General features: G+C 39.1%; 1 protein-coding gene across 5 annotated transcripts in view; it reads right to left on the bottom strand.

Annotated features, from left to right (window-relative positions):
* The window catches only part of LOC103149235 (syntaxin-binding protein 4), a 61411-nt gene extending 36082 nt beyond the window's left edge, over positions 1-25329 (bottom strand). The window contains exons 1-2 of one of the 5 annotated variants that reach the window (XM_016679790.1): positions 24929-25322; positions 947-1020 (exon numbers count right to left, since the gene is read on the bottom strand). In XM_016679790.1, the coding sequence (XP_016535276.1) occupies positions 947-1020; positions 24929-24993 (139 nt within the window). In that variant the 5' untranslated portion in view covers positions 24994-25322. Of the gene's footprint in view, positions 1-946; positions 1021-7165; positions 7364-10103; positions 10247-24928 lie in introns of those variants that run through there. The other 4 variants (XM_016679791.1, XM_016679787.1, XM_016679789.1 and 1 more) reach the window with 4 other exon arrangements.
* Positions 25330-25911: the final 582 nt, after the last annotated feature.

Below are 25911 nucleotides of genomic sequence, written 5' to 3' on the forward strand. Positions count from 1 at the left end.
AGTTTCAACAAAGTCCAGTTTATTCTCTACAAATACATATACTGATGTATCTTTAATTATGTTCTGACTACAACACGACAATCTAACAGCGCTGTAAACATCTAAATAATGTAGTTATTACTCATTACGCAGTCAGGAGTAAGACAATGCTAACACATTAACCAGTGATGATGTTATGTGAATCCTAGTTTCCAGTATTTCCACATCTCCCACTAACGGTTCTAATGTAACCACACTTATAAGTCTAAGTACAAACCCACTGAAGCGTGACGTTTCAACAAATCTCTACTGCGAACCTTTGCCACTGTGTTTTTCTGCACTTATGACTCATTTGTTGTTCGTATAAAGGCACAAACATGAGGATGAGAAAGTAAAGTGAGGATAAAAAGAAGAGCGGCTCCTGCATTCTTAACCCATCTGAGTTAAGTGGGTTAGGGCTTTGCCACATGACCCACTTCCGCCCCCCAAACAGACAAACACACCAATAACAACAGAGGTGCTTCCCTGCACAGAAAATCTCTTTAAAAGTAGGATTTGTTTTCTTATTTCAGGATTCATTTGGATGCAGCATCAGCCAACCGCTGACAATGACAGAAACAGTCCAGACATAAAGAGAAAGGAGTTTTAACCAGGATGATATATATTCTGGACTTTGTATGAAAATGTACATATACGTATTGTTGGTGATGTCGCTTTCGCAGCATAGACGTTTATTTAACTGGAAAGATGCGTCCTCCTGCTATCTGAAGCCAGAGCAGACTGAAGTCTGTGACAGGCTGAGATGCAGCCCATCATAAACCACACAGAGGAAGGGAAGCACTGAGTGATGCTGCAGGTTTATTTTGAGAACTCTGACGCTAAAGAGCCAGAGCAGAAGAGGATACAGATATAGAGCCACAGCAATGTGTTTTTGGTTGCTGAAGACAGAAAAAAAAAGGTAACTTACCTAGGCCATTTTCACAGTCTGTGAACTCCATGGAATGAACAGCTCTGTCGACTCCATATGGACCCATTAGAGTCCTGGAAGAGACGGAGGACGGGGGAACAACAACAGAGAACAGGTGAATAAAGTGAAACGCATTGAAGCAAAAACAGGAATACCTGCAGACAGAGCAGCAGTTCTTGGTGAATGGGTGTTTAAAGTAACTGAACAGAGAATTAGATCAACTCGTTAAACTCGTTGTCTGTGCTCATCTCAGTACACTGCCAGCAGTCCGATCCATTTCAGTGCATGCAGAGTGTGAAACAGAGTGTGAGCTTTTACTGATTTCCTTTAAAATATTAATCAGAGAAACACAAGTAAACTCAAAATGCAGTTTTTAAATGAAGGTTTTTATTATTGAGAAAACAATCAAAACCTACATGGTCCTGTGTGAAAAAACGATTGCCCCCTTGTTAAAATTTGACTGGTTTATCACACCTGAATAAAATGAAACACTCATACAGAGCTAGAGAGTTCACCGTCTCAATCAAGACATCAGATAAATGGAGAAAACATGGAACCATGGAGAAGCTTTAGAAGTGGACAGCTGACCAAGTTGACCCCAACTCATCCAAAAGGTCACCACAAGACCCCACAACAACAACAACTGGAGAACTGTGTGCCTCAGTTGAGGTCAGAGGTCACACCTCCACCATAAGAAAGAGACTGGGCACAGGTGGCCCTCATGGCAGAGCTCAAAGGGGAAAGCCACTGCTGAGTAAAAGGAACATTAACACTCATCTCAGTTTTTCCAGAACCTCTTGATTCCCCAAGACTTCTGGGAAAAACATTCTGTGGATTATCTTTAGTCACATTGATTACTTAAACAGCATCTTCACAGGTCTGCCTAACAAATCAATCCTCCAGCTGCAGCTGATCCAGAATGCTGCTGCTGGTGTTCTGACCAAAACCAGGAAGGTAGAGAACATCACCCAGTCCTACAGTCCTTCCACTGGGAGAAATAGGCTTCAAAATACTGTTAGTTTATAAATCACTGAAAGGCTTAGCACCACAATACATTAAAGACATGCTGCTGTTGTATCAATTTTCCAGACCTCTCAGGTCTTCTGGTTCTGATCTGCATCCAGGACAAGAACCAAACATGGAGAAGCAGCATTCAGCTTCTATGCACCACAAATCTGGAACAAACTCCCAGAAAACTGAAAAACAGCTGAAACATTGAACTCCTTTAAAGCAAGAAGAAAAACCCAGCTGTTTAAAGTTGCTTTTGAAATATTATGACATGTTAAACATTTTGATGTGTAATGATGGAACTTGACAATTGTTGACTGTATGTTGTACAAATTTGTATTTTTTTGTGTTGTAATGCACTTTAAACTGCCTTGTTGCTGAAAAGTGCTACAGAGATAAACTTGACTGATTGGTCGATAGTTTGATAAAAAAGTTGAGCTCTTTAGAATGTGTGTGTCTCGTTACATCTGGCGTTAAACACCCCATGTCAGAAAAACATCACATCAACAGTAAAGCATGGCGGTGGCAGTGTGATGGTCTGGGATCATTTAGCTGTATAATTGAGATTTTCATTTACTTAAGTAAAAGTAGTTCCAGTAATGCATCACTCAAACTATTTTTTATTTTTACTTAAGTCACTGTATAACACTTAAAGAGCTGTTTTTGCACTTTATTAACAAGCACTGTACTTAGCTCTGCACTTTCAGAATAGATTTGCACATCAATAACAATTTGCACACAAGAGGTTTTAACTGTATTTACTGAGTATTTTTAGTATTTAGCCTGTAGCCGTTTGTTGTAAACTCGGTCTTGCTGCTCCTCATTGGGAAATGAGGTGTTTACCTGTGAAGGGAGGATAATTGTTACTCAGAGTAAGGAGTAACTGGTGGTAAACCAGTAGCTCCTTGACCAAATGTTTGTGCATAATCTGTTAAGGTTGAAGGTGCTAAGAAGACCTACTCACCTGTCTTTCCTGTGTCCTGTTCTCGGTGTTTGGACAAATACTTCCCCAGGGATCCAGACACCATTTATAGGTTCCGGGAGAGGCCATGGAAAAGTGTGTGGGGGGGTGGGGGGGATTGTTTGTGATTTTTGATAATGATGCTTATGGTGTAAGGATAAAACATAAAATATTTATAAAAAGTAAATAAAAATGTTTGTATTTGGTAAAAGTGATTTTATTCAAGTAGATGGAAATTGGTATATTAGAGATAACCTGTGAATTAAAGGTGGTTTGGTCCTTCACAGCTGGGACTGTTTAAGGCTGCAATTGCACCTGTGGTTTTGTTCTTGATGCTGTGTGTGAAGAGTAAACCATTGCTGTTTCCACCTGACTGCCTCGACTTTCATCTCCACTGTAAATCCAGCTGCTAAAGGCCACCTTGTTACAAGCTGCTTCAGGACCTGGAAGACTGGCTGTGACAAACGGAGCCATGAATTCTGCCGTCAACCAAAACATCCTGAAGGAGACCATCCGGCCGTCTGTTGGTGGTTCTCAAACTAAAACCAACTTGGCTTCTGCAGCAGGAAAATGATCCAAAACACACCAACAAGTCCACCTCTGATTGGCTGAAGAAAAACAAAAAGACTTTGGAATGACTTAGTCAAAGTCCTGACCTGCATGTCATTGAGATGCTGTAATGTGTCAGTAAAATGTTCGCTCAGGAACCTTCCGATGTGTTTGGTGAGTTGACCAAAATTCCTCTACTTCAGCTGCTGCTGTAATGGAGGCCCAACCTGTTATCAGGATTAGAGGGCGGTCACTTTCCCACACAGGGCAAAGCAGGTTTGAATTTTTTTAATAATAAAGACTTAATTTAAAAACTGCATTTTGTGTTTACTTGTGTTGCTTTTGACTCGCATTTAACTGGTTGGATGTTCTGAAACACTGAAGTGTGACAATCATGCAAAATGATACAAAAGTCAGAACGCAAATACGTTCACACAGACTGCGATGATAACACTACAGGGGATTAACCCCTCTATCATAATTCAGGCAAACACACTTATTTTGAGGTAAACCGTGCGATGTGATTGGGTTTGATTCAATGTGACAAATGAAAGGATGGTACTATTCAGTTGTAGATATCTGATTAAGCAACTCTCTTCAACGCAACCCCCACTTCCTACCTCATCTTTAGTTCGACCGCCTCTAGATGCAAACGTTTCCGATGACAGAGTAACGTTATAAAATCTTGCAAAATGTTTGCTCTTCCTAACCAAGACCTTGTTCACTCAGGATGCACACAGTGTCGAGTTCTTCCTCTCTCAAGTCACTTCAACTTGTACCAAAACGTGAAAAGGTTTGCTTCCTCAAGAGACGCAGGAAAAACTCAGCTCAGTCACGTTTCTTTCCTTCTATATGAATCTCATCAGCAGTGCAGCATGAGGAGGTTCATAAACAACAGATGAGATAAACATTAAACACCCTGAATAACCAAGAGCTGGTTTTAGCCATTTCACCAGTTTCTTTCACTAGGCTGTTAATTAGATTTAACTTAACATTTAAACAAATTACAAACAACGCCTAGGTCTTTGTATGAAGACAGCTCACCATGTTAGCACAGATAAGCAGGGTTCATTTTTAGATTTGGCTGCTACTGAAAGGGATGGGGTGTGCTTGATTCTGTGTAAGGCACACACCAGTTTGGTGGAGATAATGCAAATTATTGGTACTATTAGATTTCCTATTTTAATTTGATACAGGATCACAGATATAATATCAGAAATGCCCAAACACACACATTAACTACAAGGGAAATATTTTGAAGTACTTTGCCCCAAACACTCAATGTCTTTAAGAATCCCAGCACTTTGTTAAACTTGTGAAAGTTGAAAAACAGCTGAACTCATTGACTTGAATTATTTGGTGGATTCATTTTCATTCCCTCGTTATTTGCATCCTTATTGGTTTTATAAATACCATTAGAATAACAAAAAGACTGAGGCCAATTACAACCATCCACATTAGAGTCAAACACTGAAAATCCCTCTGTCTGAAGAAAAACTTTCTTGACAATATGAAATGTTCAGACTTGCACATTGCTGTAAGCACAACATGTTTACTGGAGCTAACGGTTCGAAAAAGGCAGACTGGATGAATTCACTTATCTTACAAGTTGCCATAAGAAGAAAGACGTCGTCTTTAACCCCAGGAGAAGTTCTGGATCTGGATTTGAGAAGATTATTTTTACCCGGTTTAATCGGGACGGTTTGGCGACAGATTTGTAAACACAAGGAAGAGCCAAGATTTTCTCCTAATTCTTTTTTAAACTTTCTGTTTTGGCTGGGTTTAAAAACTGGATTTGTCTTTTCCATCCAGTTACATGATGTAGAAGGATTACATTACGTAATGTGAGTCCAACACTTCTTTGGCGACGAACACTGCCACAAGTTCAACATCACAAAAGTCTTGAATCAGTCCAGAGTCCTTCAGACGTTAAAAATGTCACATCTGACAACATATAGATGGAAAAGAATTGGATTTAGGTTTGTTCAGAGGTAGAATACGTTCACTAAGGCTGCACAATATATTACAAATATATGGTCTTCCTAATATCAGAGTGTGCAATATTCATCTTGTAAAGGCCTGCTTGGGTCAAATAAATATTGGCTAATATGTTCTAAATGTTATGAATTAGCATTTCAATAAAATATTTAGACTGTTGGACGGTGTATCACAACAGTAGATGTTTCCGCCGGACACAATCCACACAAATCAATTGACATAAACACATGTACATTCATATATTTACATCAGAAAACAAAATGTCCTAAACTAAGCTAATGATTCAATATTTGAAGTGAACATTTTCCTGATGCTTAAAATCTCCAAAACACAATATGTACACATTGTGAAGGATAGAACACAAATGTTTTGGTGTGAACGATCCTCACATTGCTAGTTGTCTTGGATATCTACTGTTTGTACAAATGAGAGACAGACCTCATTGAGATTAACCAGATCGTTGCTCTACGCTTCGCTTCGTCCAGAAGCTCTGGACCCTCAGCTGCTGAGATGTGATTGCTTCCTGGAGTTGTGGACTCTATTGAAGGTCAAATGAATTGGATATGATTTTATCCAGTCGCTAATGCATGTTATGTGCCAGTCTGATGTTATGAAGCTAACCGTATACGTTAGTTACATTAGCTAATCAACAATTTCTCATTGCAAACAAACATTCCCCACTGCCAAGATAGAAGTGCCAAGGCTTAACAGGCGGCAATTAATGTTAATTCAATATATACAGCTCATAAAATTGATGTTATCGTTCTCCTTCTGGTCACTGACTGGTGCATTTAAACATCTACCAGAGAAATCCAACTGAATGGGAGAAAGGCCAGACGAAGCACTGAAGGAAGATTGAGCAGAATTGCAGGAAAGTGATAGCTATTAAATCCAAAGGCTATTAAATCCTGTGGCACAGGTTGAGTTCGGGTGAACCAGCTCAAAGATTTAAGAGGGTGGGACTAAAATGTTACAATTATTTTTCACATCTTTTTGTTACTTCACTAGCTTAGGAAAAGTTGTAATTAAAATCAAGATTTATGGAATTTGCAGGCAGATAATCTGTGGTGTCAGAAAGTGGGGAAAAGTTTCTATAAATGTGCCTAATGTGATGTCACCAAAGACATATAGAAAGCATTTACAAGATTGTGAACACAATTTATTACACAACATAAAACAAAAAAGGAAAAACTAGCCAATATAATTTCCTAAATGTGAAAAACAGAAACTAAAATTAGTTTGATTGATTTTAAAAAACATCTGGCTAGTAACTTTAAAACGGAAATAAGAAAAATGTACATTTTCAGAAAGTGATATTGAACTTAGTCTAATTGGAAGAACAGCCCCACATTTGGAAAAAGAAGCAGAGTTGGAGTGACTCCTAGTCAATCACAGTTTACAAAGGCTGTTATTCCACGTGAAGGAAACCCACACAGCTTCAGGTTCAGCATAGAAAGTTAATGGTTACCAGAACACAGACACCTGTGAATCAGCATGTTCCCCAGCAGGGGAGGACTCTCTCACTAAAACGGCAAAAAGCATCTTTCCCACTTTTCCAGACTGCTCCCACATCCAGAGCCCAACTTCCATCAGCTCCGGTCTCCGCTCGCTCCTCCACCGACAGAAAAGCCGAGCGCTCCTCGGTGAAACCCGCCGCCCCGCGAAGCTCGGGAGGCTTTCAGCGGCAACCCGCTGGTTCTTACCTGCTAATGATCACAGCTCCTTTATACATGACCGAGAAGGTGGGCATCATTACATGGAGCCCCGGTGGTTTGAGTCGGACGCGGGTCGGCAGCAGCTTCCTCAGCCCTCAGCCTCCAGCCACATGATGCTCCCTGTCTGCGCACAGCCAGCCTCTAATTCCACTAAGACAGACTGCCCGCTCAAAACATCTCCACCTTCTCCCACACGTTTAATCTCTTACATAACTAAAGTCACCGGGGGAAAAAAAATTCCAACAAAGCGGGGCATTGAGGCTTGAAGTGATTGTGCGGGTGGATTATCTGTCACATTTTCCACTACCGCGGGCAAAATTCCTCACATTTTAGTCCTTGTTTGGAACTGCGGTGTAAAATAAGTCCAACGGAAACATCAAGCTAAATATGATTAGAAAACTTAAGCTGACAAACAGAAAATCTTTCTGGAGTCATTCAGAATTTCATGTTAGCAAAACATCTGGCAGAAAAGAAACTGTAGAGCTGGAATCAGGTTGTTTTGGGGGATTCTAAGCAGGATTTCAGCAGGCTCTCACTTCTTCTAAACTCACTTTTTTCCAGGCACTTAGTAACATTGTGTAGCACAATGTTACTAAGATAACATAGTGTGAAGATAACATCTTATCTTCAGATGTTATAAAATCCTGTATCAAACATGATTTAAAAGAAATTTGACTTAGTAAGTTAACACCTTGAAATTGGTCTCTTTAAGAAGCTGCTGCTCTTTCTGAAGCTCTGCATTCAGTAAGTTATCACATCACTCCTCTGTTTACCCTTTTATCCATGTTTACCAGTGTTGCACTGAGAATTCACTCCTATAATGAGCTCAGCTCAGTTTCACCAGGTGTTTGTTAATTGCCTAGCCTGTCATGAATGCTAAAGTTAGCATTTCCACTGAGGATGGCGGATAAAAAGTTTTCCAGTAATGGTAAGTTGTTTCTCTGCATTTAGCACATTGAACAGAGCATACAGGAGGTTGACTGACAGCGCTAAGACCCTCCTCCTGGCTCTGATTGGTTGTTTCTGACCTTGAACGGTGCATTTCTGCAGATAGCTGTAGGACCACAAGGAGGAGGCAGAAGAGCTCCAATTTTTCTTATTTGTCTCATATGTCATACTGTCATGACATAGTGACAGTTTTGACAATATGTAAAAACATATAGTTTATAAAAGATACTGCAGCTCCACTCTGTACAGGCTTGATCATACAATACGACACATAGCCTAATGCACCTAATGCACCCAATGCACATAATGCACATAATGCACATGTTTCATTGTTAACTGGTTCAACAACACTGAACATTTTAAATTCCTTTGACTGAAAAAATAATGTTCAGGTTGACTTTCCCAATAGTCATTTTAATTTGATTTGTCATTCAGACAACATTGTGTTGGTTAGTGCAGTTAACTGACAAAGCCATTTGAAACACTTTTTGTCCTGTACAGTTTGTTCTGTGGAGGATTCATATTTTTGATTCATTTTAAGGGTGTTTGTGCCAATTTTATTCTAGAAGTTAAAATTTATGCTGGTACATAGATCAACACCTTTTCATGATTGAACGTGAGGTTGCTAAATCTACTTGACAAATCTCTACGTTTTTAAGATGGGAGTTGAAGTGTAAAGAAACAGGGTATTAGTGAACAAAATTCTATGTTTTGTTATTTACTGCTACATTCAGACTAAAAGATAGATTTTAACTATTGATGTTCAAGAACTATGAGGCCAGTGAAACATGAACAGGTAGAACGAAAACAAGAAGGATTACAAATAGGAAATCTGTCAAATGCTAAATAGGTTTTGTTTTAACCTAAAATAATTAGTTACACTAAAATCCATCCATCCATCCATTTTCTTTACACCCTTGTCTCTTGGGGTGGGGTCGGGAGAGGTAGTTACACTAAAATGTCCAGGAAATTCTTTATATTCTGCCCATGTTTTTATAAACTTGTCGGGGAATTGGGATCTTATTTTCTGTGTGAGAAGTCAAATTATCTTGGGGACCACCTGCTGGCAGAAAGTTAGCTTATTCCTCCAGCAAGCTCTGGCTGCCTGTTGAAGCAGACCACAGAAAGATGTGCTTAGATGCCTTTAAACGCATGAATGCATAAGTGCCCCGATCTCCATTTAGAAACTGCAAACTAATCCACAACATATATCCATTAAAGAGAATTCCCATTTGCTATTCAGCAAACATCTGCGCCGCGTTGCTAAACTCCAGCTAAATGTCATTTTTTATTCAGGCCTGCTGATTTAACATGTATCTGTTTTTCACTTCAATCCCTTTAATTCATTATAATCCTATACAATAATTCCATACGACTGTTTCGGATCTTGAGAAAAGAAAATACAGCAAGCCATAAGTCATAAGATATGAACCCAAAGAAAAGCAACAGATTACCCCTCATGAAAAAAATAAAAATAATTTAAGCTGCAGATGGAAACGTGATGTTTCTTTAATGTAGATGTTTTTACTGTACCAAAAATGGATCAAATGTTCTTACATAAAGACTGTAGCATACCCAACCAATCACATGCTGAGAAACACACTTAATGTTGAGCAAGTCCTGACCAGAGATTCACATCCACTAATCATGGGCATTTTTTTCACATTATATCAAAGGCCTTTCAACATTTAAACTTTTTTTTTCACTGCAGTAAAACAATACAAAAAAACAACTACAGCAGATTCTAAAAACAAAAATGTAGGTACTCTAGCTTGAATTTACTGCAGATTTTCTGAAACTCACAATGGTTCAAAATTCTATATCAAGGCTCAAATGTTGTATATTCATTGTACCAACATGTAGATAACCCAAACACTTGACACAAATACTGGATTTATGACTGTAGTTCATTTTAAGCTTAAGAAGTCCCTGCAGATTCTGCTCAACCCAACTGATGGTAAAGCCGTTCAAAGCGTACCTGGCGAAGCCGAGAGGCACTTTGAGCCTTTGGAACATGTCCCTGCTGTCTGCGAGAATGCCCGGTCATCACACACTGGCTGCTGTCATTGTCCCTGTGCATTCCCCCCGTAAACGCTGCGCCACAGCTGCCAAGCAGACACGAAGACTGCCAATTGATGAAGAGAAGATGAGCTTATGGCAAAAGGATAATGCACCTAAATCCATAAGACATGCAGACATGCTAAATATAGGCCACCGTAAGAGGGCCACTCAAATGCTCCAAACAGCGGGAACAGATTATGCTACCACGCACGTTTTACCATCTATTTTAATTCTGTTCTTTGGGTTATTTTTGGTTTCCAGAGGCAGATGTAGTTCTGTAAAGTGCCTTGGCTTCAGGAACATACATCTGTTACAGCCCCCTCCCCCCCTCCATCCCCCTGGTCTGCCCCCCACCACTGCACACAGTAAAATCTACTTAACGCATGCTTTTAGAGCTGCCTTTATTGTTGCTGGAGAACCATTAAACTCAAATCTCAAATTAAAACATTGTGTTCCTAAAACTGAGGAACACATGCAGGAGAAATAGAGCGCAACATTTCTCACATTTCTGGCTTTAAGACTCATCAAATGTTAAAGTTGGAAGGTAAAGCAAAGAAATAAATGAAAGGTTCTAGAAAGTTCTGCGGAGTTTAGTAGAATGAGAGCCTGGAGGTATCAGAGATGAACAGCTTTTTCATAATGTATTAATGTGAACCATACGGATCAACTTTATGTACTTAAAGTGCAAAGACGCTGAACACTGAGTTCCTTTAAATCTAGACTAAAACCCAGCTATTTAGAGTTGCTTTGAACAATAATAAATGGAATATTAATCATGAATCATGAATGCACAATGTGCATTCATGATTTTGATTATGCAATTTGATAAAATATAATGTTTGTTTCTGGTTTCTCAATTGGTGACTGTATGATGCTTTTATGACTTTTTATTATTGTGTATTTATGATATAAAGCATTTTGAAATGTCTTGTTGCTGAAGTGTACTATACAAATATGATTGATTGATTGATTGATTGATTGATTGATTGATTGATTGATTGATTGATTGATTGATTGATTGATTGATTGGCAAAAGTCATTTTGCCCTCAATCCAGCTAAATAAAAGTTGCTGGTTGTTTTGGAGTCATTCTTTTATGGAAATTTCATAGAACTATTTCTTTTTTTATTGCTAAACTTGCATTTGTTATTATATCTTATTTAAATACATTAGCTGGTCAGCAGATTTTTTTATTGTATTTTTTTTTTACAATCAGTCATATATCCTAAAAAGGTACTCTGTAAACAGAACTCTTAACTCAGGTCATTCAAACTTTGACTATTCCCAGATTAAGTAAAAAAAACAAACAAAAAAAAAAACACTGTTTTCTCTCAACTATAACCGTGGTTTTAATTTGTGGCTTTATGAAGATGAAAAACGGTCCTATTTAATATTAGGTGGGGATGTTAAGGTTGTGCCTGATGTGTAAATAGGGGAAAATTTTAAAGATCTCCCAATGTAGAGCCAGAGTTTCTTAAAGTTGCCCAGTTGTTGGGATTACACAGCGTTGGAGGAAACCCAGCTGCTGCTTAACCAAGAGGCCTTTCACTGGCTCCAGTAACAGATTCTGGGTTGACAGACTTAGACTTTAACAGGAACCAGCCAGAACAGCAGACTTCAAGTGTCTCTCTCCAGTTTTCTAACTAGTATGTGAAACTGGTTCAGAGGCTGCACCGCAGGGGGCGCCGTTGATCCTTTTTGCCATTCACATTTTTACAGAAGCAGTGTTCTGTATTTTCCAGGCGTATACTATTATTTTGTAGCACAATCAAGTAACTATGTTACCTTCAGTTGTTTTTGGGTTGTAAACATTTCTCCAGCTCTTTCTGAAACTCAGAAAGTCGTTACAACATGGCTCCTCTGTTAACCCTTTAACAGTGTTTTTAACAGCGCTGCACTGGGAACAAAGTTCTACCAGGTGTTTGCTATTTGCTGCTGGCTAGTCTGAAGGACGCAGCACAGTGGAGCAGTTGGTAGCACTGTAGCAAGAAGGTCCTGGGTTCAATTCCCGGCCCCAGGTCTTTCTGCATGGAGTTTGCATGTACTCCCTGTGCATGCGTGGGTTCTCTCCGGGTACTCCGGCTTCCTCCCACAGTCCAAAAACATGACTGTTAGGATGTGTGCATGGCTGTTTGTCCTGTCTGTCTCTGTGTCACCCTGCAACAGACTGGCGTCCTGTCCAAGGTGACCCCACCTCTCACCTGAAATCTCTCGCTGAAGACAGGCACCAGCGCCCCTCCCAACCTCACAAGGGACAAGGGTGTAAGAAAATGGATGGATGGATGGATAGTCTGAAGAAGCTGAGTGAGGGAGTTGTAGAGAGGTCTGCTCTGTGAAGCTGGAGCTCGGAAGCTTGGGGCTAGGTCCACCAAGGCATTTTGTGTCATGAATGGTTGCCACTTGATATTAGAGGATTTCTCAAACATGCATGAAAGAATCAAAGAAACACTCCATGTATGTTTCTGATGAGGGAACAATATTATAACATGATGTAAAGCTCAAAAAAGCCAATTCTACATAGTACTGTCACTTTAAATACAATTTGTTTCCTTTCTTGTATGTTCAGTTCTCCAATAAAGTCATTTTATCAAAAAAGAATGAAATACTGCAGAGACGAACAGCCATCATGCTGACTTTTGTGCTTAGACTTAAATCCAAGGAAGCCTGCAACACTGCCATTGATTGGATACTAAACCTAAGGTACAGAGTAATTTAACTTGATTGACTGAGTGTCTGTGTGTGTGTTTGAGTTCAGCAGAGTGACAGACTTTACAGCCCAATTTCATCATCAGAAATGCAACATTTACACAACTATTGTGAAGTCCTCACAGCTAAATAACTAGAAGAACTCTGACTCCTACATCCATGCATTGACACACACACATAAAACCTGGAAGATGCCATAAATCTCAGTACAGCTGCAGAAAGTCATTTAGATTCTACAGATTCTAATCAAGAGTGGCTGGAAAGTTGCTGTCCAAAAAAGAAATACCGCCGGTACCGTTGATCTGGTCACCCAAAATCAGAGCAGTCTATAAATATTCTAGATTATAAAAGATTTAAAACATAAATGTGATTAAAAAGAAGAAAATTCAAACAAAGAAAGAGCAAAAACAATCTCATCTGAAAGAATCAGAGACTAATATTACGCTGGGTGGTAGATTTACCACTTTACATGTTCCTGCTCAAGACATTAACCAGGGAATAATGAGCAGCACTCATCCGACTCAGTTGATGCAGAAGGACACTTTTCATCTTTTGTGGTATTTTTTTCTTTTCTTTCTTTTTTTAATACAGATAAATAAAATCTTAAAAAATATTAGGTACAAAAACTAGATTCCATTTTCTTAATATTTTTGCATCCATCTTAATTCTGGCATAACTAGAACCACAAACATCAACCTGCTTTTTCTCACAAAGCAAATCTCACTTTTCATAAAAGAAAACAATCGACCCAAAATGCAAGACTTTTTTTATGTTTTGCATCTACAATTACAGGTACATTTTCTATTTAAAAAAAAAAGTCTGACTATTTTGTTGATTTAAAAAAGGCACAAAAAGTTTTCTTTAAAAATATTACAAAAATACTGTATGTTAAAAAAATGTGGCCTCCAAATGCTTTCAACTTGACGAGTTTGGTTCTTATGACAAAATGTTTGGACACCTCTGTTCTAGGGATACCACAGAACCACAAACACACCGACTGCAGCTCTGCATGAGGATCAAATTACATCCAAATCAAATCAATTTTTCAGAGTAAATAACTTATTGCTGAGGATCATCTGCACCACTAGTAATCCTCAGTTGTTTTTGCTGGAACACACTGTGTTTTTTTTTTTATTACTCCAATTGATTCCAATTGTGCTTTTGTCACTATAAATCTGAATATTTATTTTCCCTTACCAACAAATCTCCCATTTGGACAGCATCTCATGTCTGATTAGCTCTATGTAGAAGTTGCCCAGTCCTCCCTTTCAACCCGCCTGCCCACAACAACAAGAGCCCCTCACCATGTGATTCTAGACTGCAGCAGAATTTCCCTTATTGTTCCCTCACTTCTGATGCTGATCATGCAGCTTCCTCCTCTGACAAGAAACCACTAACTGTGAGCTTTAGACAGAAATACAAAGAAATGTTTGTTTAAGAATCAAAGAGGAACACAACTTTCAGTAATTTAGTGATAACAGTTCATTAGAAGGTTAATGCGGATTAGACCTGGGTTTGGGAAAGGTCGATGGTGTATGCTGCCATCTTGTGCAGAATTGGCACATCTGCATTTAGTATTATGGGAAATCTGTTGTTGTTTGTCATGGGTGTCAGTGGCTGAGCTGTGTGGTTGGTCACTGACGTGGAAACCTGAACCTGAGCTTGCTGCTCTCACAGTGGAAACGTGTCCTATTCAGTGTACAGATAGCTGGAGTTTTGTGTCTTACAGAAAAGCTGCAGTCTGTTTTTGTGACTCACCATCTTTGGACCTAAAGCGCTACATTCATTTGCTTCTCTTGCATATTCATGCGTCAGTTGTTTGCATGTTTTCCAGTGTTTGGGCTAATCCACCTAAAAAGGCGTTCATTGAACATTTCGATTTGGGTGACTTGTATTTTCTTTGATCAGTTGCAGGATTACATAACATATGAAATCCTGCATTTTTTTTATCTAATACCTAGAGAGGCTTAGCAGCTCTTCAAAGCATATTTGCAGGATGCTTTCAAAAACCGCAGGCTGCTTTGAACCTGAATCAAAATGCAGAAGGCTGAAGGTTATTGGCATATATTTGCAACGTGACTGCTTAAATTGGACTGTATTTTTTATTCAGCTAATTTTCTCCAGGGCACCTTAACTGCACAATAGTTTTCCTTCTTCTCATCTTGAGACAGCAAGATATCCCTCTTGTAATGTAATATATGAAGGGATGTTTTCAATTCATACAGTTGTGGAAATCCTTGGCTTTAAAATTAAATATACAGAGGATGAGAGAAAAAAAGACTGAAATCTGGTTTTAAAAACCTGCAAGAACGATGCTATTTTTGAGACCATGAATACCATTACCAATACCTTTCTGTTTGAACTGTGGGTACAGAATGATTGCTAAACATGTTCACAAATTAATGTATTCATAAATTCTATGAATGAAGCTGAAAAATATTAGCTTGAGATCACACAGACATAATTTTCCTAAACGAAAAACAAGAGTAAATTAAAATATATCAAAATAACTGCTTAAATGTCATTTTACAAATGAAAATTTTAATTAGGTAGTTATGAAACCAATTTTGCTCGATAATAACTAATGAAAGCAAATTATATGAGGATTAGATAATGCTCATTTTACAATGTGTAAGATAAGGAATGTCCTATGCCTAATTCATACATGGCCAGATATCTCAGGGAAAAAAAATATGTTTATGGGTTTTAACCTTTCATCCACACAAATATCAAATATAATATTACCAAATAAATAAATAAATAAATAAATAAATCAATCAATCAATCAATCAATCAATCAATCAATCAATCATAAAAACTGGCCAAAATGGAGATTTGAGAAAACTCAGTGTTTATGTTTGTGTGTCTACATGAGAAAACAGATTAGGGTCTGCGACAAATAATGTGCTAATATATCTACCTACTGTCACTGACATGATTCTCAATCAACAGTCTTGTGTTTTAATAACTTTATAATCTGACACATTACTTAAAAGTATATATGTCGACACAAATTAACCTACTGGCACCATGTTTAATTCCTAACAGGAAGTTGCGGTTGATTGGCTGACATAGGCCTTAGTTTTGCGCCACACTGCCCTCTAATGGTTTGGCATGTTTAAAACAACATTAAGGGGCAGATTAGTGAGTTCATTTGGATGAAACCTGAAACCAATCCCGTGTGTACGAAGATTTTTTTAAACGATGTGGCAAAGTTGTTGTTTTTTTTTTTTAATTTTAGAAAGACTCTTAAATTCACAATATGTATAAGTTTCCAGATAGCAGTGGGGCAGCTGATGCAGCTGACCCCTACTTATACCAAAGTGACCTGTTCCATTGCAACATGTAAAAATATGACAGATTGGTTTATTTCCAACACTTACATCAGCAACAGTTAGCCTGAAGAAATAAATAATTGCTTGAAATAAATAATTGCATCATTATTACAATAAAAGCATTGCATCAAACCCTGCAAAGAAGCAGTCTGACTGCTAATGCACTGTGTGCTATAATCTACAATACAAGATGTAAACATTTTCTAACTATGTCTTAGTGGTTAAAAAAATCAGTCTGATAAATCACACACATTTCACATTTCACTTCCCTCATTTCCCTAAAACTGCAAACACATTGTCCTCATACACACACAGATTTACTCACATCTTCCTTTATTTGGAAGCCATAGCAACAACCATTTGCCTCCCAACTTTAATCACTAAATCTGCACAGTGTGTCATTATCAGATTACGGGATTACCCAATCCACACGGAGAAATCAAACAGGCTCAGACCCAATCATAAAGTGACACACATGGGCGCGTGCAACTGCACACACAAAGTTTTAAATCTGGTTCGTTCATGCGTGTTTTTCAGAATCCAGCACAATACAAAGAGTAAGAAAAAAAAAAAAACTGATCCGTGTCTGAGTTTTTTCCGCTGCAAGGCTGACCTCTAGAGGAAAACGCTTTGCTCACTATCAAGTATTTTGTTCATCATCACTTTGTTGTCAAGTTTCTTTTTTAATGTGCAACTCAAACAAGATTACATTCTTTTTTTGTGTCCAAAAAGCAGAATAATTTTGAACCTGAACTACAAGTGCTGATTTAAGATTAATAAACAAATAAGAGTAGGATAACTCTGAGTCCTACACAGACCTAACACAGCAGTCAGCTTTGTAAGGAAATATCAAGGCTACTAAGGAGGACAAACAAAACATCAGCAACAAGAATACTTCCCTTGAGAGAAAATCAGTCAGCAACATGCCTCACAATCCACATCTTCTGTGAAGAGAAAATCGGTAGGGATTCAGATTATCGATTTGTGAAGTCCTTCACAAATCGATAGTCACCAGAGGGAATGGAGAAGAGAGTGGGCGATAATGGGGCAACTGGAATTTCATTACTGCATATTGACTTTTTCTGACAAGGAAGGATGGGCCACATTCCGATTGTCTTGTCAAGTGTCTGCAAATAAATAAATAAATAAATGAACACAAGTGCAGGGGGAGAAAACACTGACAACGGGAAGAGCTCAAATTAAAATAAAAGCATGTGAACCATTAAGGGTTGAGAAAAGCAGGGACGTTTTTAGGTTTGAAGTTTTGATGCCTACACAGTACAGTGAATGTAGGAGAGACAAAAATAAAGAAATGCTCTTAATTCTTTATTTAAATACCATGCCCCTGTAAAGAAGACATGATGAAAGCAGCCTGCAGAGTCAGTGGGAAATCTGGGTAACAAGCTAGAGCAGGGGTACCCAAATAAAATAGAAAGAGGTCTTCCATCATTCAAATAGTCTGGGGTCTATGGAAGAGTCAAAGAAGTTCTTCAGCAGCGCCCCTACACTTCAAAAGGCCTCAGCCTCCTCAGCAAATAGAGTTTGCTCTGACTCTTCCTGTATCTGCCCAGTTGCTGAGGATGGTCATGATGAAACTGAAAAATCAGAGATTTATCCATGATGTGCTGGGCAGGAACCCAAGAGTGCTGCATTTTCTGGACTGGAGGAGGCGCCTGATAAGAGTAGAAAACGCTACTGGTGATGTACCAGGCAGGTGGAGGGTATCTGGAGAACTGCATAAGACATGTCGTGGGTTTGATCAGAGACAAATAGAAGGTGGGACATACCTCCAGAGTCCTAGGAAGACATAGGCAAACTGATCCAAGATTAACTGCCTTAGAGATAGGAAAAGGACCAATGAAGAGAGGGGGCCAGCTTGCGGGAGTTAACATGATGAGGAAGATCCTTTCTAGACAACCATACTCTCTGCCCTTCCTGGTTTGATGGTGGAAACTCCAGAACAGACAGCAGAAGTCTTAACAAAAGCCCTATGGGTTCATTGCCATACCCTTTGGCATCTTAGTGCAGCTGCGTGGATAAATGGTACTTTAGCTGATCTTTCTTGAAAGGAGAAAACTGGGGAATGATTCTGATAAATTATGAAGAATTAGCGACTGACTTGTGGCACTGGTGGGAAGAGAACTGAGGACAAGCTATACCCAGAGTAAGTTCTGCAACTATTTAGTGGGGTCCTGTTTACAAATCAGATTGGTCTCGACCTCCTTGTTGAGTCATTTGGTCGGTCCATCAGCTTGTGGATGAAATCCAGAGAGACCCACTTGGATCCAAGAAGTTTGCAGAACTCCCTCCAGAAATGGGAAATGAACCATGAGCTCCTGTCAGATACAATGGGAAGAAATCTCTTGAAAAAGGATCTCTCCCAGTTCTTTAGAGCAGAGAAATTTGATGTGTCGGACCAAATGAGTCATCTTTTAGAAACAGTTAACAATGTTGAATAACAGAGTCTAGCTACTGGAAGAGGGTAGATCAGAGAGGAAATCCATGGATAAGTAGGACTAAGGGCAGCATGGGATGGTCACAGGAGTAAGTCTGTGGTCGATCGGAGGATTTAGCTTGACAGCATATGCATCATGGTGAGATGAATTCCTTGGCGTCTCAGTGAAGGATCTTCCACCAGAAATGGGCCTGGACAACTGATAGAATATTGATCACTCCTGAATGACATGAACTATGGTAAAATGTGAGTATCTCTGTTACTAGGTGCTTCAAGACAGAGGAGATTGTTGGCACAGTCCTGGAATCAGGTGCTGTCAGTAGGCCTCCTTAATCCAACTTTCCAATTTGAGATTGGTAACTGCCAGTCAAACTGACTGATATAGGATGAAATCCTCTTTTGCCTGGGCCTGGCCCTCTTCAGGTCTATTGTGAATTCTGAAGTGGGTGTCATATCTAGTATTTTTAGTCCTGGGTCTGTAGAAGAGAGAAAATCATGCCAACCTGACCTACCTGGGATTTAATCTCTTGACAGAATGAATATATTAGATGTTCTTTGCACTAAGTAATTTGAACTGCCTCACTGTTGGAGTTTGTTATACAAGTAAACTTGGCTTGCTTTTGTTGTGGTTAGTCCATACAATTAAAGGTTCCTTAGCCAGTTTGACCAACAAGAGTTCCCAATTCTCCATGTCAAAGTTCTGTTCAGCCATAAACAAGCTTTCAGCTCACATGGGTGAATCTTATTATTACCTTTAGATTTAGGATGGCATAGACACCAGAGTCAGATGTGTCAACTTCCACGATGAAGCAACAAGAAGGATCTGGTGAATGGAGGACAGGTGCAGAGGTGAACAGTTTCTTGAGTTCCTTGGGTTTTGTGAAGGCCTGACTGCTCCAGGGATACTTGGACTTAGAAAATGTGAGTGGATGTTATGGAGAAGCCCTGGAACTGTAATTTTTAATGTTAATTTTTGAATGGCTGGTGAGAATGAATTTTGGTGCATTTTAACCAGAATTATTATTCTTAAGGTTTTTTGTTGTTGTTGTTTTTTTAGGAATTAATTTGCTACAATTGTTATCTATGTGCTAAGTATTTGTTAATTTATTTTTCTGAAGTAAGGTACCTGGCGTTAGTGGTAGATATCAGGGCATTGGGGATACTTGCTGGAGATGTGGGGTAGATGGTGCCAAACATTTTCATATTTTTGGGGACTGCCAAGCTAGGTGGCAGTAGAGACCAATCCATAAGAATCTTGTACATGTTCATGTATTGGTCTCGAAAACATGGATACAAAATCTTTACAAATGCTATATGTTATCCACTTGCTTGATTTTTCTTTAAATTCATAGTTTTACAGTATTAGAATAATCGTCATTCTTTCCATCAAAAATATTTTCTGCAATACATCCATCCACTGGGTATGGGTGGGAAGTTCAGGGTTGAGCCACCTTCTTGTTATGGCTTTCCTCTGCCCAGAAAAGCCAGGCAGAGGAAAAGCCTGACTTCCTCAACTGCTTTCCCAGGCTGGTAGTGAGCAGGGGTCTGTATCAGAAAGTGGGTTCTGTACCAGAACTCAGGAAAGAGACTTTCTGGAATTTCTGGAAAATTATAGTTTAAAGTATGACTAGTCTTGCAGCTAAGTTTAACTGAACTGTGCAATACAGAGGTGCAATTTTGAAATACTGACTTGGCCCCACCTTCGATGCACAATACCCACAGTGAATTTTTACGATGGCGTATTAGGGTCATTGTAGATAGCAAAATAAGGAGTAAATTTCTACCAAAAAAATTTTAGAATAAACATTTCTGACAAAACTGAAAATTTGCAAGATAAAAAAAACTGAAGTTTTGAGCTTTATCTCAGATTTCTGAGTTTCTCACCATTTATCTCCTATATACAATGTAAATTTCAGACCCTTGTCATGTTTTAAAATGGTAAATAGTTTTCTACTGATTACAGAATGCTTTGGAAGGGGGCATACTCCAGTCCCAGGCAAAGCATTTAGCTGGGCTGCATACCAAGCTGCTGTAGTGGCAACCAGGATTGTTGCCTGTTTCTCTGATTAACTAATTTTCCCTCTGCAGACTGAGGGTGATGTGCATCTCCTGCATTTGGAACATGTTCCTGCTTAAATAAAACACAAATAAATAGTGGGTCCCAGTCAAAGAGGTGTAAGATGCTAAGGCCAGGTGACTTAATGAGAGCATGTTGCTTTCCTCTGTCACAGCAGGACTAAAGTGATGTTAGTTGCCACCAGAGGCCTAAATTACACAGGACAGGATTCAAGTAAATAATGTGTCAACATGCATTAAGTCCCACCTGCCACCACTGTCACAGCCTACGGTTAAATTCATGGTCAAGATGAACCCAAGGACAGAACTGAAAAACTATTTTCAAAAGTCCAAATAACTAACTTATGTAATCTTAAAAGATGAATTTTTCACGATGAATAAGTCCTCTTTTTTGTTGCATTATTCAAGCATAAATCTGTGTGTGGGGTTCTGACTCACACAATTATTGCCGTTCTTTTTTTAAATATAAAAATGCTATTCACCTGATTCCAACATAAACATGAAGACAGTTTTGAGTCTTATAGAGATTTTTCCCTCTCTAAAACAAAACCATTCATGCAGATTTGGTTCACAATCTGCATGAATGATTGTTGAAAGGCCCAACAATCATGTTGGACCTTTCAACAGATTAGTACCTCAAGACAATCCTGTTTCTGAGCTCTACAAATAATTCCTTACATTTCATGCTTAGTGTTTGACCTCTGACCTACACTGTCAGTTGTAAGACCTAATATAGACAGGTGTGTGCCTTTCCAAACCAAGTCCAATCAACTGAACTTAACACAGCTGGACTCTATTTAAGCTGAAAGAAAAAAAAAAGTCTTCAGGATGATCAGTGGAAAAGGCTCAATTTACATTGACAAGAACAAATTTGCACATCACAAAAACCTTGCGGTAGGTTTTTGCAAAACCAATTTCAATCACAACTACATTTTATTGCTTTTCTTAACATATTTAAGCTAAAAAGCTATGTGAAATAATACTGCTTATAGAAAACAGATCAGAAAGGTGCTTACTATGTACACATACGTCTTGGAATCTGTTCTCAAATTGTGCTGTTGTCAGAGAAAACATTCACTATTTTTGTGTAAATGTACAGTACAAACACAACAAAACATTTTCACCATGTGAAATCAGGGCCTTAATGACTGTAAGGATCTACTGAAATGGGATGAAACGAGTCTGAAATATTGTACACAGAAATACAACATATTGAATGTTGCATGTCAACAACATATGGCATAATTTCCCTTCTACCAATTATCTGACTAGTCTCTTCCATGACCTTCCTCACAAAGCGAGTCACGTTTCAGTTCTGAAAACCATGCACACTCACCTTGCATACACAACTCCTCTTCATGACATCATTGCTGATAGCTAACATTATTATACCATGCTATAAATCATCTAAGGTCAGACTTAACATAGACACAAGCAGGAACACCCATCACGACAACAGCTTGAAGATTACTTTTTCTCTGATCACACCTACCATGGTTTTATGGTGGGATTCATCCTTAGAGGAAACAGTCCCAGGTCTATGTCTTTGCAATCAGGATTAAACTCTAGGGCGCCTGTGACATAAATCAGAAAGTAGTCCCAGAGCTCAGGTAACTTCTTGGAGGAGAGAATCATGAGTGTGGCGTTAGCGTCGGCTTCTGTTAGCAGGGCGGAGAGAACGCTGGAAGATGACGGGGGAGTCGCATGGGGATGGGGGTCGCTCAGCAATGTTGTCCCGTCCCTCCAGCTCGCCTTTAAGCACCCCTGGCTGACCCAGCTTCAACTGTCCACTCAGCACCTACATTCAGCTGACGGACGCCCCGCGGGACAAAACACAAGCACAAACCGAGCTCTCCGATCTGCCCTACCTCCACCATCAATCACATTTGATTTGATTTAACTGACTTTATTTGGAAATGTCTCTCATCTGATTGCATGAAATGTGATGTGGCCTTCAGATGTAACAAGCCTCAAGTTGGTTTTCATTAGTCTAACGTATCCACTGGTCCCATTTTCAATTGTAAATTGGAAATGCTGCTGAATCTAAAATTTAGAGTTTCATTTTTGTTTGTTTACCTCTACTGACATGCAAGGTCTGTTGTTGATCCTAATTTTAAATCTATTTTTAGCTAATGGTCCATCTATTAAGCAGCCATAGATCATATTTGACAGGTCAAACCCTGGAAAAGTTTCTATTAAACACACCAAAATGAACCATTTTTGCTCTATAAAACTTGATGTCTACAAATTGTATTCGTTTGGATGCATGAATAAACCAAAATATCCTAATCCATTTCCTTTCAGATTTTAAACTACTGCATCACATATAGTTTTTAAATCTCAGAGTAATTATAAAAAGACAATAGAATAAGTAAATATAAAAAAATGGTAGATATGTTTACCAAGAAGCTGGAAATTCAGTATCAGTAAATAAAAGTCGTAATAGTGCTACTTTTACCTTCAAAGTTATAGTAAGACTGAAGCTGAAATGCATGTTTTTATCTTTGTTTTCTTCTTTAAACATAATCTGGCAGATTATTTTGAGCACAAAGCTCTCGAATTCAGAATTACATCCTCGGCTGAATCTGAAGTTTGCATCTGATTCACAGCTTGTGAACGCTTCATAAATGAGCTGGGGGTTTTTTATTTTGTTTTTGTTTTTTTGGGAGGGGGAGGGGGGTTACAGTTTTTAAGGAGATCTAGATACAAATCTAACACTTACAATTATCAAACCCTGAATGAATTACTCTATACAAATTTAAAACTGACTCTAGGATTTGTGGAACATCAATCAGTCAATCAAATTTTATTTGTATAGTACATTTCAGCAGCAAGGCATTTCAAAGTGCTTTACATCATAACAAACACAACATACACTATTATGCTACACAATTTTTTCATGTTTCACATGAGAAAGAACTTGACTGCTTAGGGCCACCTGCTGGTTTGGGGGTCACCACGCCCCTGAGTTCACACAACCAACTGTTAAATACATCAATAAAAATCTATCAATATTGTCAGATTTTAATACTAACTGAGTCATGTATGTAACTGTGGTGGCATCACATGTCTGTTTTTATTTTGTCCCTGATTGCTTGTTAATACTGTACGAGCTATTTATTTTTTCCTGTGTTTATCGCCACCAGGGGGCGTATTTCATTTTGAGTTCTGATTCTGAAGTGTGATTCTGTTCAGGTGTTGCTAATGAGAAAGGGCAAACGGTTTTCTACTGTACTTGGTTTTCATTTATGTCGGATTTATGTGGTTCTAAATGGAAATGGCAAGACAATGGAACTGTACGTAAAATAAATGACTTTATGATTATAAGTCAAATTCAAGATCGGCATAATGAATCTTCATTGAGCACACGTAAAACCAACGCCTACCAGGAACAACAGCAACCAGTAGCCTAAAATACAGGATTTTAGCCGCTACAAATACGTTAAACTCATTGCAATGGGCTTAGCTGGAAATGAGCCCCAAAATACAATTCTGGGCTGGCCATGTAGCCAGACAGGCAGAATGTACTGTACACTGAGGATTCTCTTTGTTATCAAAGTCATTATTGTTCTGGCTTTTATGGATTTTGTGATATTTGTTTTGGAAGGGACAGACACCACAAATTTGCTTAGGCTATCGTATTTGTCCACATTAGGGGGAAAAAATCAATTCAATTCTCTTTGGTGTTTGGCACCACCAAAGAGGGTATTGAAGTTATTTAACTGTCATTTTTGACAGATAAATTCTCCTCTTCTGCACTGAAAAATCCAACTCACAAAATTCAGCTATAACCTCACTTTTCTGTTGTGCATTACCAAGAAGGTCAGTAGCCCCCAAATGGCCACCATTTGAAATCGCTTTGGAGGCCCCTGCTTGGTCGCTGAACCAACACGTGCGTCCCTCTGTTGCGTACTGTGACGCATCGTTAAAAACTATTGTTAAAGTTAAATTTGACTATGAAGACGTGTACTCCAATAAAAAAAAAATAAATAAATAAAAAAAACACAAAGCTAATGAGGCAAGATAAGTCGTGACAACTTTTTTCTGACATGATTAGGTCGTTTTCTAGCAAACCCACATAACTCTGAATGTGTGCTGTTTTTTATTTGATGAAATCATTTCAGAATGAATTTATCTCTCAGAGCGAACGCGGCTACTTGTTCTCACGTACCAGTAGATGAGCGACAGTCCGTCGAAGCGCTCGAGCTCTCTCCCCCGCTGTTTCAGCAGAGACATGTCCAGCTGTGGTCCAGATGCTGCGGCGGCTGCTACAGGGCAGGTCTCAGAGCGGAAATGAAGCGCCCCGGCCCCAGAGACGCATCAGTCCGCGCGCTTCTCAGCTGGCCTCGCGCTGTGAGGCAGAGCGGGAGCCGCGTGTCTCTCCGCGCGGACAGGATGTGTCAGCACTCATTCCCCTTCAAATCAATGCGACGACCACTGCTCTGTTTGGTAACGGGGACAGGGCCCACACGTGTGGCTTCTTCCTGCTGACTGACCTCAGCTCGACAGTTCTGACAGCTCTCAGTAATGTGCACGCAGCCAGCGGAGCCCAGCTCGGTCTGTAGAGACACGCGCATCATGCTGCTATCACTGTCCAGTCTGGGAAAACAGAAACAGCCCGTTCTTCCTACAAAAAGGAGACCAAATGCTGCCTTCTCTGAGTGGCTGGAACCCTCACGACGAAAAGAACGACAAAAAAACTTCTATTACACTTTTTGTCATTTTTTCTGTATTTATTCCTTTCTTTGGGGTCAAAGATACAGATTGTACCACATAGGTACCACACTAAACAGGTTGTAGCTGTAGGTAAAATGACACTTGCGCAAACTAAACCTCATCAGAACAAAAAACTATCTTATCAGTTGACATTGCAACCATAAACTCCACCAGCTGTATTAATCTACAGACAAAGATTTTACTTGATTTTCTTTGCAGAACAACTCATGCTCAGTCAGGTTGGATCATTGTCTGCAAATATTACTTTTCAAGTCTTGTCACATATTCTTAGGCTACATTCACACTTCAAGCAAATGTGACCCAAATCCGTTTCTTTTTTTCTTGTTTTTTGCTCATATAACCAATTTTTTTCTTCACAACAGTCTGAGCAGCCCAATTATGATCTTTTCTCCCCAGACTAGATTGGATACGAATCCG

The sequence above is a fragment of the Poecilia formosa genome, unplaced genomic scaffold (assembly GCF_000485575.1).
Source record: "Poecilia formosa unplaced genomic scaffold, Poecilia_formosa-5.1.2 Scaffold220, whole genome shotgun sequence".
Taxonomy (NCBI): Eukaryota; Metazoa; Chordata; class Actinopteri; order Cyprinodontiformes; family Poeciliidae; genus Poecilia; species Poecilia formosa.